At 44.3% G+C, this 13,785-nt stretch overlaps 1 protein-coding gene across 13 annotated transcripts in view; it reads right to left on the minus strand.

Moving 5' to 3' along the window:
* Dys (Dystrophin) overlaps positions 1–13,785 on the minus strand; it is a 488,311-nt gene that overhangs the window by 284,254 nt on the left and 190,272 nt on the right. For all 13 annotated transcript variants that reach the window (XM_065448316.2, XM_070539180.1, XM_065448320.2 and 10 more), the window contains 8 exons: positions 13,446–13,618; positions 12,924–13,074; positions 12,272–12,447; positions 11,337–11,487; positions 10,764–10,874; positions 10,145–10,315; positions 6,860–7,046; positions 5,951–6,135 (listed from right to left, as the gene is read on the minus strand). In XM_065448316.2, coding sequence (XP_065304388.2) covers positions 5,951–6,135; positions 6,860–7,046; positions 10,145–10,315; positions 10,764–10,874; positions 11,337–11,487; positions 12,272–12,447; positions 12,924–13,074; positions 13,446–13,618 — 1,305 coding nt within the window. The remainder of the gene's footprint in view (positions 1–5,950; positions 6,136–6,859; positions 7,047–10,144; positions 10,316–10,763; positions 10,875–11,336; positions 11,488–12,271; positions 12,448–12,923; positions 13,075–13,445; positions 13,619–13,785) is intronic.

The following is a 13,785-nucleotide window of genomic DNA, read 5'->3' on the forward strand; positions in this document are numbered from 1 at the left end:
GCGCTGTGCTGCTCTCTGTTTGCCCTTGACGTCTCACGTACTTTTCGCCAATCCCCTTCTTTCTGGCCTTATCTTTCTCTTTTACGATTGTTGGTTGCCAAGCTTTGGGCACGGCATTACTTGCAATTCGTTTGTCGCAGCGTCGGCAAACATAGGAACGACCAAGGCAGGCCGCACAAGTAAACGCAGACACAACAAAGGAAACAAAAACAATAGTAACGGAACAACGCAGCGTCTTTATATTACTGCATTCTCAAAAAACTTCCGAACCACCGTTTTAACTACTTCTGCGCTGCCAAAGTGCCACGAAATGACGCCCCTCGAGAAAAAAAAAAGGGGGGGTCGCGAGAAGTTCACCGAAACTTTCCTAAAGCTCAAAATATCGAAAAACAAGAACTTTCTGTTTTGCAGTCCTCGCCACAACACGCATGGACGAGGTCGCCGCACTGGCCATTGGCGCGACGCAATCTGTTATTCACAATTCTGCAGCGAAGGAGCCACGAAGACGCGGCTTAGATGCCACGCCAGCATGACTTTCCGGCCCAGCGCGGTACGCGATGCCGATAAATATGCGCACCGCGAGATTTTGTAAACACGCACGCCTACCCACACAACAGTGGCCAGTGGCCCTAGCAGACGGCGGCGCAAGCACTGCGTTCGTCTGTTGCAACATCGAAAGGACGAACGCGAGCATGAAACGATGGAGAGGATGTGAGAATGAGAACGAGGAGTGGCGTGTTTCCTGAAGATCACGGACGTCGAGGCTCCGCGCATTCAAAAGGCACGGATCCTCAAAGACAATGCCGTATTCGAGCGAGCGGCTCTCTCTCTGGACTCATGACGACTGCGACGCGCGAATCTTGGTTGGGCGAAACCGGCGCAGAGTAGCGCGAGGCCGATCATGACACCTCACTAAGACAACGCCGAGTTTGAAAATGCCGCCCTCGTCAATCAGTCATATAAGCCAATGCATACACACCAACGCAATATGTGCGCTGCACTACCGACGATAACGTCGTGTGCTCTCGGGAAGGGTAAGCAGGTGTCCCTGAAAAACATGTTACGGACGCAAACAAATCTGAAAAGCGCGTTTTGGTCTGCCCCCATGCCCCCACCCCTTTTCCGAGCAGATGCGGCGCGTCACCTAAAAGTCACCGTCCACCGTCGCCACACGCAATAATCGTCACCACCGCTAAACGCCGATCGCGAGCCAAGAAAGCCACCTCGCCACCGACTGAACTGGACACCGTCACCTCCTTTCACGAACACAGCGATTGTCGAAGCTGGGCACTATATCATTCCGCGCAATAGTGACCGCCTAAGTACTGGTCGTAGCTCTCGCAACGCTCCGCAGTATTAGAAAGAGAAAGCTCTAAGCGCAAACAAAGCAAGACAACGAGGAGGGGCCCGCACTCGTCGCTGCAGGCTATCACGTGCAGTCAGAGGTAAAATTCCGACGAGTCGGGGATACGACGGCGCGCCTTGACTTCGAAACTCTGCATATTTTATCAGCGCCGCGCTGGCTGAGTAGCCCGTCTTGTGCAAGCCGCAGACGGGCACCGCTTCTCACGTTTCGCAATAGTGTTTCACGGCTTGCGCTCTTTCGCCTTCTCCCACGCTATCTCCGGCTGTCCTTTATTTTTACTTATTATAAACTTTGTATAATGTGTTTCTTTCTCGTTCGCAGCGGTACCGCCAGCGTTATATTTCCCGCTTTATTACCGCGGGCCAAATATCAGGGCACAAGCGGGAGTTACGAATGCGACCGTCTCGAGAAAAGGCTCAGAAAGGCTGTTAGGAGGGAGAAGGTAAAAAAAATAAATAAATATTTAATGTGCATCGACAGTGGCACAAAGGCGGTTCTGCCGAGTGCGTAACCAGCCAACAAGATGAAATGGCGTCGTAAAAAAAAGAGAGAGAGGAGGGAGAGATAGTGTAAAAGCAAAATTCAAGACCAGTAGGTTTCGTGCGATAAACAAGCAAAAAAAGAAACGAAGAGGACGCGAGCAAACAAGCAGAAAAGGGCACACGGGCATTATTTTAATGACAATACTTAGCTCAGTCGTAGACCCTTCATTTAACTTCCGTGGTAGCTCAGTGGCTGCGACATTGTGCTGCTCTGCACGAAGTCGTGGGGTTTGATCTCCGGCCGCGGCGGCCGCATTACGATGGAGGCGGAATGCGAGAACGCTCGTGTGTGCACCATGCTGTAGGTCCAAGAAATGCGCACACAAGCCCAATTACATCGTGGGTCCCTGACTTATCAAAACAACCACCTTAGAGTGCCTTGGGTAAAGGTAAAAGTACCACGGGTAATCAAAATTAATCCTGAGCCAATGTTCAGTTTCGGGACGTTAAGCCCCATAATTTATTTCCTTTGTGATCGTTCGCCTTCTCAAGGAGGCGGAGGGCAATCAAGCATTGCACAAGATTTTACCGAATAAAAAAATATATATTAATTTCACGCTTAGCCGTTTCAGCTATGCTACGCTACGACGCCAAGCGGCGCCACGCCGAATATACGTCGCAATTTAGGTGCACGTTTAGGTGCACCACAGGTGGTCCAAATTACTCCGGAGTCCCTCACTACGGCGTGCCTCATAATCAGACCGTGGTGGTGGCACGTAAAACCCCATAACACAATTATTTTTTAAAATATATGTCGCAAATGCGCTTCCTCGCGGTTGCCGCCTAATAAACTCAATCGCCTCCCGTCTTGCTCAACACGCTATTCGTCGTCGTAGAGCCAAGGACCATTAGAGACGATAGTGACGTCACCACAGCGCACGACCGACTCTCTCGCTACACGCGCGGAAGCCAAACACGTACGCGCCACCAGGCGGACGACGAAGCCAGAGAACACGCTGTCGAGCGCGATAAAATAAGAAGAATAGGAGGGAGGAAGGAAGGCAATGAACGAAGCGGAACTAGCTGGGGCCGGCGAGCGTGAGGAACCGCGGGAGGAAGAACCATAAACCAAAATGGCGCGCGTTCGGCTTTACGACGAGTGTGCAGCGAACAAACGGAGCACGGAAACCGGCTTCCGGGTCCCAGACGACACACCGCTGCCGCCAGCAATCTCGCGGCCTCCCAACGACTCATTTCCGGTCCCCGTCGCTGCGTCCCCACCCCCCACCCCAAAATCGCACGCGAGCGCGTCCCGGTGTTGTCACGTTTCTGCGCTCGCAGTGACTTCGCTTGCGCCCGTACCCCGCCGCCAGCCGTTCCCTCATTAACCCAACTCTCGCCACCCCCCTTCTTTTTCTCGCATATTTGTCCGCGTCTCCGTTTCACTGACGCTTTTACGCGTAACGACCACGGTAGCTTGGGGAACACGGTACGCGCCATAACGACCTCTAAATTCGGGTATGAGCCTGAGTGGCCCAAAATGCATCTGTCACTTACTCCTGGCATAAGCCCTAAAGTTTTCAGCGCCTGAAGTTCAATGTTTGTTTACCGCGCTCAATGCGTGCGATGCAAGATCACTGCGATACGAGGTATTTACTCTTTCAAAGACATAAGAAAATCCCGTTTGATATCTGCCAATAACAGCTCTGATGGCATACACAAAGCTACATAAATCATTCGGGATGTATATGCTTATGTATATGCTTGTAATCATTCGCGAACGCAAACCATAATCTTAAAGACAATTGTGCTGTTCTTAAAGTGCGCTCGCGGCATCACCAGCTGTCAGGCGCTGCTACGTAGTCAAAGTGTCTACGTCACGCATTAGAGCGCTGCGAACGGCACATATTTCAAAGCGCAGGCACAACCTTAAAGCAGCAATAATAACACGCCAAAAAGAAAACAAAAAGGTAAAGTTGCAATCACGCGAAAAAATGCAAATGTCCGTCGTTGTTTAAAGGCACACTAAAGGCATGGATTGTGTAAATACCATTCCAGAAACCTCGCAACGCTTGTTTTGTGCCAAGAAGACTTAGTTTACGAGAAAATTGCATCTGAAGGGTCCGAATACCTTTCTCGAAATTCAAATCTCCCGCCACCCAACCCAGGGGATGGTGACGTTACATACGCCATCACCCCCCTTTGCTGCCGTCGGTGAGTAAAACAGCTTCCGACAGACGGCGATACCAAGCCAAGACAGATAAACTCAGAGCGGTGGATTCGCTGCTGCAGCTGCTTTTTGGTTAAGTGGCGTAGACCGTTCGGGCATCTCGCGACATCACATGTAAGTTGAATTCTCCACTACTTGTAGTTTGTGCGAGTTTCTCGAGCCAGCAAAACCAGCACAACACTACGCGATAACTACTGAAACGCGAAAGCGTGCGTGGCGCGGAGTCGAGAGAAAACGAAACCATTCAACCACCGCGTTATTGTCGAGAGCAATGTCAATTAGTTATTTTGTCTAAACATGAAATAGAACTGAACAAGTAGCATTTTATTTTGTCTTATAATACAATACGAGGATGTTTTGTGCAATGAGTGGTTGACTACTAGTGACAAAATTTAGCTGAGGAGTGCTTTCGTCATCGGGCAAGTACTTGAATTTCCCGGAGGAGTCTCTAATCATGTCGTGCATTTACTTCAATTTATCGATTATTAAGGCTCTGTTCGCGATAATATTGACGCCTTAGAGATTCTCGAGCACTAATCTATCACTTTAGGCTGACTTAATATTTGCCTTTAGTGTCCCTTTAATTTGTTCATCACTCAACCTATGCCTGTAAAGCGTGCTTCGCCCGCACAGCACCTACACGTAGGCAAAGCCACCCTTGTAGGGGCCAGGCGCACGCCATGAATACGAGTCGCCTCGGCAGGACTCGAAATGTCATTCACGAAGGCCAGCGTTTGCAAGCGCGTTTCGCCAGCTCGAATACGAAACAATAATATCAACTACTTGTATATTTATAATGAGAGAGAGAACTTCAAAGAACATGACCTTACATGAGATAATTTTTGAGTAATGCAAAAATAATGATTCCACGACGAAGTAGCTAAAGTAATAAAAAAATTGTTTCGGTTCCCCAGAACTGTCCAATCACAACTCCAGCCGCTCAATAATATTAACAATGTTAGATTCAAGACATATGCAGTTACATGCTCACCAATTATGCTTCACTTTAACTTGATCAAATATGTGCCCACTTTCATTCTCTTTGGTAGTTACTTTGTAAGCACAATTAAATGAAGTGGTATTGGTGTCTGCTTTCTTTGCAAAAGACGAAATGACAAAGAAACTGCTGATAAAACAAAAGGTACAGCTAGAACAATGCAGTAAATTCACAGAAAAACTGAGCAACCATATGTAGCGAGTTTTGTACAGGTGGATCAACTCTGTCTGGAGTCTAGGACACAACGTCCAGTTTTCATATTCTTGCTGCATAATTAGAAGTATTTCTATGGCACGCCACCATAGTCTGTGCAGCCTGTCCCTTGCATTGTCATAGAGAATCCTAGGGATCAGTCAGTAGCTACAATCCAGCGAAGTCAACACAAATCCTTCCACATATAGCTGGGGCATATATGTCTATGTGGAGGCGTTCCTCTATTCTATATCGTTTAAACGAACACCAGGAAGACCACTCTGTGATGTAGAAACCTGATAAATAACCATACAAACTAGGCAGAGCCATCCATGTCCGTGCCTCAAAAGACAGCTGTCATCCAGGTCATTTGCCAGATAACACACTATACACCTGCCTATAAGTACTTATGTGTTTTGTTTTTTATACAGCACGCAGCACTTAACACATAAAAACAAAGCAAACATAAATGACACAAACAAAACAGTAACGCACCGAGAACATTCACCAAGGAATGCACAAGAAAAAGAACCAAGAAATTATTATAAAATTACTAAGCTCCACCTTATCAGTAAAACAAGAACAGAACACCTGCATGCTGAGAAGGAATTATAGATGGCATGCAGGCACAGAGTCGTGCATCCATTCTTAGCATAAACTTTTAAGAATGTGCATGCGCTGACCTTTAGGTACTCAATGGCAGAGTTGACGGACTCTTCATCACCATAGTCAACCTTGAGGGCCTCCAGTTCGTTTTCTCGAGCCTTGAGCCACTTTTCAAGCTCACCTGCAAGGTCATTCCACTGTTTGGTGTAGCCCGTCAGTGGCATTATGGTGGGTGACGAAGGGTAGCTGATGTTTTCAAAATCTGCAACAGATAATAAATTTAACAACAAAAATTTGCTGGGCAGGTTGAGCCCACATTACCATCTTGATATGAGTGTTGGGAAGCCAAGACACACTGTTACCAGAATCTACACAAATCCCTGCATTTTAATGGCTCTTTGAATGTATAAAACCATTTGACTGGTCCAGGACATCCGAAATACTCAGGAAGCATTGAAAGACCCACTTTGGAGATGCTTTTGGTAGGGTAAAATACACTTTCATACAACCTAGGAAAACTTTGGTTTTCATGCAGGAAGAAACCTAAGGACTCGATGGCAAAGGAAGAGCATTATAAGTGTTTCCTTTTGTTAAACGCACAATTAGCTTGAATTGGGATAACACGAGTTTATCAAATTACGATAAGCAAGAAAAATTCTCCTCCTTTATTGAACGAGTCAAAGTAAGTTCAAGCAATGGTGCTGGCCTGCAACATTGCAGTCATCAACACACTGAAATTTGTTGAAATGGCAATGTTGTGGCTGTCACTTTATTAGCTCTCACATGCACGTATACTGCATTTTTTCCCTCACCGTTTCTCACCATTTCCCTCACTTTGCTGTGCCTTACATGCACTGCCAATATACAATAGATGATCAGTCCACGCTTTGTCAACATCTGTCTGTGTACCAAATTGGTTTTAACACTAAGCTACAAAGTCACACAGAAAGCAAAATGTCGGAAAGGAATAAGGAGCATGAACACACCGATGACTAATGAGAGTGGTGGCCCTATCCTTGACACTATTTGTTGAATAGCATCCCATGACTCCTTGAGATGATTGAGCTTGTTCTTGGTCGAGGGCAACAGAGGAAGCAGTTTTTCCACTTCCTTTGACTTTGAGCAGATCTCCTGAATCGTGTTGCCATGCCTCAAAAGGGTATCTTCAGCAATCTGAAAAACAAAAACAAAGAAACTATTTGTTATATTAGTTTCACTCTGGATTCTACTCTTGTGTATTTCATTTTTCAATGGGAAGAAAAAGCTAAGTTTCTGCAGTGTTCTATCAAGTTGTCACATAGTATTTAGAATATTCTGTAACCCCTACATTCAGCGTATTATACATCCTACAATCTATACACACAATACACAACAAACCTTCAGGGCTATGTCTAAAACTTCTCATGAAACAGCCGAATGAAAGAAATGCAAGTTTAGCTAATCCAAACACAAATATGTGAAAAAAATTGTCTGACCATTGCCAAATACTAGTACAGCAAAACCTTGTTAAACCGTACCAACTTAAACAGTAGTTTCATTTTAAAAGTAGTAAAGTCAAATCCCCGACTCAGCGGCCATTGAACATAATGCGTTTTGTATCCGCATAAACCACACCAGCTTATTGCGTACACATAGGTTAACACGTAGTGTTTCCACCTTTCGTCCCGCAATCACAGCGGTGTGTCATTCCCATCGGGCGGCCCGTCAGAACAAGCGTCAGGGATCGGAACAATGAACTCCAAGCACCCTGTGCATTTGCACATGAAGCCACATCAACATCAACATCATTTCGGCATCATGCAAGCAAGGACTCGTCATACCGAAGCTCGGATAAAAAACACTGGGTGCTTAGCATACAAGCTAAATTGAACATCGTTTGTGCCATCGCATGTGGCACGAAGAAGTCGGCACTGGCATGCGCCAGCGATCTACTGTTGACTACAGTGGGTGGCATTTGGAATGCAAAAAGTTGCTTGGCAGTACTGCTGCAACCAAGAAAAGATGTCGGCTACGAGGTTTGGCTTTTCGGCATCATTGCCTGTTGCTGAAGTGTCACCTCCTCCTGTAAACCTCCTGTAATACCTCCTGTAAACACGCTGTGAATAGCATTGGAGAGATCGTATCTCCCTGCCTGACGCCTTTCTTTATTGGGATTTTGTTGCATAAAGAAAGAACCTAAATCCCAATAAAGAAAGGCATCAGGCAGGGAGATACGATCTATCCAATGCTATTCACAGCGTGTTTACAGGAGGTATTTAGAGACCTGGATTGGGAAGAATTGGGGATAAGAGTTAATGGAGAATACCTTAGTAACTTGCGATTCGCTGATGATGTTGCCTTGCTTAGTAACTCAGGGGACCAACTGCAATGCATGCTCACTGACCTGGAGAGGCAAAGCCGAAGGGTGGGTCTAAAAATTAATCTGCAGAAAACTAAAGTAATGTTTAACCGTCTCGGAAGAGAACAGCAGTTTACGATAGGTAGTGAGGCACTGGAAGTGGTAAGGGAATACATCTTTTTAGGACAGGTAGTGACTGCGGATCCGGAAATAATCAGAAGAATAAGAATGGGCTGGGGTGCGTTTGGCAGGCATTCTCAGATCATGAACAGCAGAGTGCCGTTATCCCTCAAGAGAAAAGTCTATAATAGCTGTGTCTTACCAGTACTCACGTACGGAGCAGAAACCTGGAGGCTTACGAAAAGGGTAATACTTAAATTGAGGACGACGCAACGAGCTATGGAAAGAAGAATAATAGGTGTAACGTTAAGGGATAAGAAAAGGTCAGATTGGGTGAGGGAACAAACGCGAGTTAATGATATCTTAGTTGAAATCAAGAAAAAGAAATGGGCATGGGCAGGACACGTAATGAGGAGGGAAGATAACCGATGGTCATTAAGAGTTACGGAATGGATTCCAAGGGAAGGGAAGCATAGCAGAGGGCGGCAGAAAGTTAGGTGGGCGGATGAGATTAAGAAGTTTGCAGGGACAACATGGCCACCATTAGTACATGACCGGGGTAGTTGGAGAAGTATGGGAGAGGCCTTTGCCCTGCAGTGGGCGTAACCAGGCTGATGATGATAATGATGAAGTGTCACCTAACGACAGTGATGAAGACGATACGGAAAGCGACAGCACGGACGATTCAGGCCCGACAGTGGCAGAAGCTGTGCATTACATCAGCCTCATGAATCCACTCGTCGTGACGAGAACAGCACCCCGCAATGAAAAAGGCACACCGCGACTTCTGTAGCGCTACTGCGCCTGTGCATGGAGAATATTCAACACCAACGAGGAATCTGCCATGCGAGTGTTTGCCAAGAAGAGGGGGCTGACTGAAAAGCTGGCTTGCAGCTTCAGTAAATTTGAGGCCACTTTCGCTGCTGCTAGGCAGCCACGGCATCAAATGAAAATAATACACTTTTGTCAAGCGAAGTGAATAAACACTGCATGTTTTTGCCCTTTCATCACAATCTCTCTGAGTTCCGTTTTTGACAGGTAAGCAGGCGATCTCATGCTATTTCGGTTAAGCAGTACAGTACTACCGTTTAGTACATACTTATTCTGAGCTCCCGCCAACTAGGTTTAACGAAGTTTCAGTGTACGCTACTATGAACCACCCCGTTTTTCAGTGCATGAGTGTGTGTAAGATGGAAAGTGATGCAATTGAGTGCAATGTTGGCAGCACAGAGAGGCTAGAGGCCACTTTTCCGCCAAGTTGTGTTGCTTGCAAGCAGTAAAAAGAAGGTAAGTGCAAACACGATGGATAGAACGATTAAAAGCTCACAGGAACTCATTATTTTTCCATTTCCGAACATTTATGTGTGTCTTATCCATTTTTATGAATTGGTGGATTTGGTCATTGTACCTGCCATTAAGTCACGATGTAGATGCTTTTTAAAATTGGTAAGTTGTCTTCCTCATGTAGCTGGATGACCAAGATACGCTCATATAGAAACAACAGTTCTATGTTAGACACATTTCTTACTGCATGAAAAGCAACATGCACCAATGAGCCCCAGATCAGCACCTCCTTGCAGCTATCTCTCTGTTTTGAGACCTCTAAAAGTCAGCCACTGCACAATATTTGCGATCACATTATATGAATGCAAATACCGTGTTTCTCGTCCTCAGTGAAGAGGACAGGATTAAACAAATGACGCAGAGTGCAGACGAGGTTGACGCCATGTGAGTAAAGCAGAATTTCAGCATGCAAATACTGCCCCTGTTTCTGTCTCTGCTTGATGGATAACTTGAGAATACGGCCGCTAACCTTGACCTCCGGAGGTGGATCTCCAAGAAGCTTAGCAGCCAGCAGCTTCTCAACATCTCGTCGAGTTTCACTCAGCCTCTGCTGCTCAGCTGCAATCTCCTCTTCGAATTCAGTAAGCTGAGGGATGTATGACTCCAGAGTTTTGCGTGATTGAGGGAGAGCTGTGCTGGCCTGAAAAGTGAAGCAAATGTTTACATCGAAAGATCAATAAATATCAAAATAGTTTCTTTCTGGCTATGCCTTCAGTCCTTAGAAGACTATTACCTTCCAAAATTAACTTCGAAAATGGGAAAAAAGACGGCGTCAAGTTAATAATACACATAATTAGCACATTATTGCATCTAACAGAGGAAGCACACACAAAACTTGAGGTAATGTAATGAAACATATAATTCCTTTTCCAGCATGAAACAAAGATAAACTTCACAAGAACGTAAGTAACAACTTCATTGGTATTGTACAGTACAGGTGTCATGTATAAGTATACTTGACTTTTATACTGATGTCAAATAGCTCTGCACCTACAAATTACGGTTTATTTTCTTCTTCTTTATTTTTTTTGGCACACCAAGTGCTATCCATATAGCTTACTTAAGCAAAAAAGCAAAGCAACACTTACCTTCTGAAACCGTGCTTCAAGGCTCTCAACTTCAGCTGGACGGACTAGGGAGCCACCAAGGATGACAGACAGCAGGTTTGATCTCTTGGCCCCGATTTCCTCTTCGCATTTCTGAAAAAGGAAGAATCATAAGAAGAAAACAAAAATCCTACAAGGCAGAAAACTATTTCACAAAGTTCAAATTACTTGAAACTGAGACAGAATTGTATCTCAAAAAAGTAATACTTCCTGCAATTTGAAACTAAAGCAGTAATATAAAGGATCTTGTTAATCATTAGAAATACAAAAATTTTCTATGGTTTACTGCTAATTGAAGCACACATTGTTAATGTTACATTGTTATTGTTGTACTATTATTGTCTGTCACTGCACGTGTAACATTGAAACAGCTACCTCATACTGCTGCGTGTGAAAGTTCTATAGTTTATTTTTACGGAATAAGTGCATCTAAGGGCCCCAGAGCCTCGTCAGGCAAAGCTGTATACCTTTAGTCCAAGCGCCCCCGGACATTTCTATATATGTCTGAATAGATACTATTCTATTCTATTCAACATACAAGTGCACATCACTCACTTTTAGCTGCTCAAGCCTCTCCTCTGTGGTTTCAATGTCATCTTCATCATTGGGGGTGTATGACAGCAGGCGGTCAACTTCCATCAACCAAGGCTTCAACTCCAACAAGTCCTCCTTCACTTGCTCTGAGCGGGAGTTGTCAACTGCAAGCCTGCAAAATATGGGCCAGAAAGGTGTTACATCTCAATACAACTGTATGTTGTGTTGCACCTAGGTTTATTTTCAAACAGCAAATTTCAACAAGGATCCTCCTGCCATATGAACTTTTGTGTTGTATCAGATGCATGATTCTGTCCCATCAAGGTACAAGTCCTGCATGACTTATTTTGTACCAAACTGTCTGCCACAATGCTAGCAGTTTTTTATTGAAATATTAGTATACCAATAATCAAATCAGTTGGCATGTATGGCAACACCCTAAAATAAGACCATGTGTAAGCCACTGCAATAGATGTGATTAACACTGACCATAGTCATCACTAAGAATGATGTTAGTTGTTTCATTGCCCAGTAGAAATAAATTCATTCAAAAGAGTAATTTTATTCTTGCTGCTCAATCTTGTCTCACTTGGCTGTCTGCGAGCTGCCGCAGCAACATGACACTCCTGTGACATTACCATAACACACCAGTGATGCTCCAGTGACTCTCCCATAATATTACCACTTCACAATTAAAAACATAGAGAAGTCTATGCATCAAAGTGCATCAGCCACTTGTGATGCTAAACCAGATTTTCTTTCATCATAGTCTACTCCCTAGCATTCACATGAGTAATGGATAAAGCAGCAGAGTAATAATGTATATTTTCTGCCATATTGAACTTTAACTGCAACTATTCTATCACTTTGCACATGGGGCACTATGCTGCCACGATTATCGAACAGCATTTCATTTCAATGGCCACACAACAGCTATCAGTAAAAAAACTACTTACCTTTCCCTTCTTGACTGAAGCTCAGAAATAATGGACTTCCATCGGCGGGTCAGTGTGTCCAGTTTCTGCTGCAGAAGCACACCATCAGCAGCTGAGCATTGCTCCATGATCTGCTTCGTCATGGTCTTCACATCCTCAAAATGTGGCATCTTTTCAGTGACTTGCTTCTCCATTGACTGCAGAAGCAAAAGAAAAATTTATTAAAATGTACAGATACTTGTTAGGTTAGGTCTCATCGGGTTCCAAGTCTAATGCCTTTCAAGCAAACCTTCTAACTAGTATATCATCGTGTCAACACTCACAAAGAGTAAGCAACGACTATTGAAAAAGCTCAATGCGAAAGTGCTTTTAAGCATAACTTAATTCGACCAAAATGCTCTACTTTCAACACACAAGTAAATATAGCTACCCTAAAGAGCCATTACCCAAGTGAAAGCAGTGCTCTTAATGCAAACTTAATACAAGAAAACAAAATTGTGCACAGATCCCTATAGTACAGTTGAAGAGATCAAGATCTGTACTGTAGTCAACTATTTGTTTGCAAAGTACAATGAAAGCTTGGCTGTAAAACATTAATATTCATAATGTGATCAAAAATGATCTGCCTCAAAAGTCTAGAGACACAAACATTGAGTTAATCAAACAGGCTTACCTCTTGGTGTTTTTGTGAAAGTTGAATGTCCAGATCTCCATTTGGAAGATGGCACTGAACAAGGATTGTCTCGATTTCTTCCATCCAGAGGTTCAGGCCACGAATGCTGGAATCAAACTGCTGCCAAAACTCGCGTGTCTTCAGCCAACGACTGAAAAAGTGCAACAGAAAGAAATTAATGTTCACTACATATGCACAAAGGACACACAAATGATTGCAAATGACTATTAGTAATATCTTCAAAATGAATTATGCAGCACTAAAAACAAGCAAACACAAATGCAAAAAAAAGACTTGATCCCACGCACTGTAGGAATCTGTTTAACTAAAGCTTTGATTAGTGTTTGTGGCCCTGTTATGTAGGAGATACAAGACAACAAATGAGTTACCACAATGTTATTATGTGATACAATCACAGAAGCAAATTTTATAGCGCTTGGTGTGCAAACCCATCTTTCTTTTTGCACAACTCTATCTCAATAAAACCCTTACAACCTGCACATCACACAGATGGAAGCATACCTGTGACGGTCTGCATAGACCTGCTTCAGCTTGGTCCAGTCTTCACTCATTTTTTCGACTGCACGAGACACTTCCAAGGCATCTTTTTCGTTTGTTTTCTGCATTATGGCTGCCTGTTCTTGCTTCACAGAGTCCACAGTAGGCTTTAGGGCATCCAGGGCTTCTTTCACAGACTGTGGTAATATAAAAGGCCAAGTGCCGATTGTACCAACATAACTTTCAAAGTGAAACTCCTAACAAATATACAAATTATGCCTAGCGACCAAGAAGGGTATGAAGGATGCAAGATACACCACATCCAATCACTAAAGCTCATGCATGTGCCTAATAACTGTTTTTG

Source organism: Dermacentor albipictus, chromosome 5 (genome assembly GCF_038994185.2).
Source record: "Dermacentor albipictus isolate Rhodes 1998 colony chromosome 5, USDA_Dalb.pri_finalv2, whole genome shotgun sequence".
NCBI lineage: Eukaryota > Metazoa > Arthropoda > Arachnida > Ixodida > Ixodidae > Dermacentor > Dermacentor albipictus.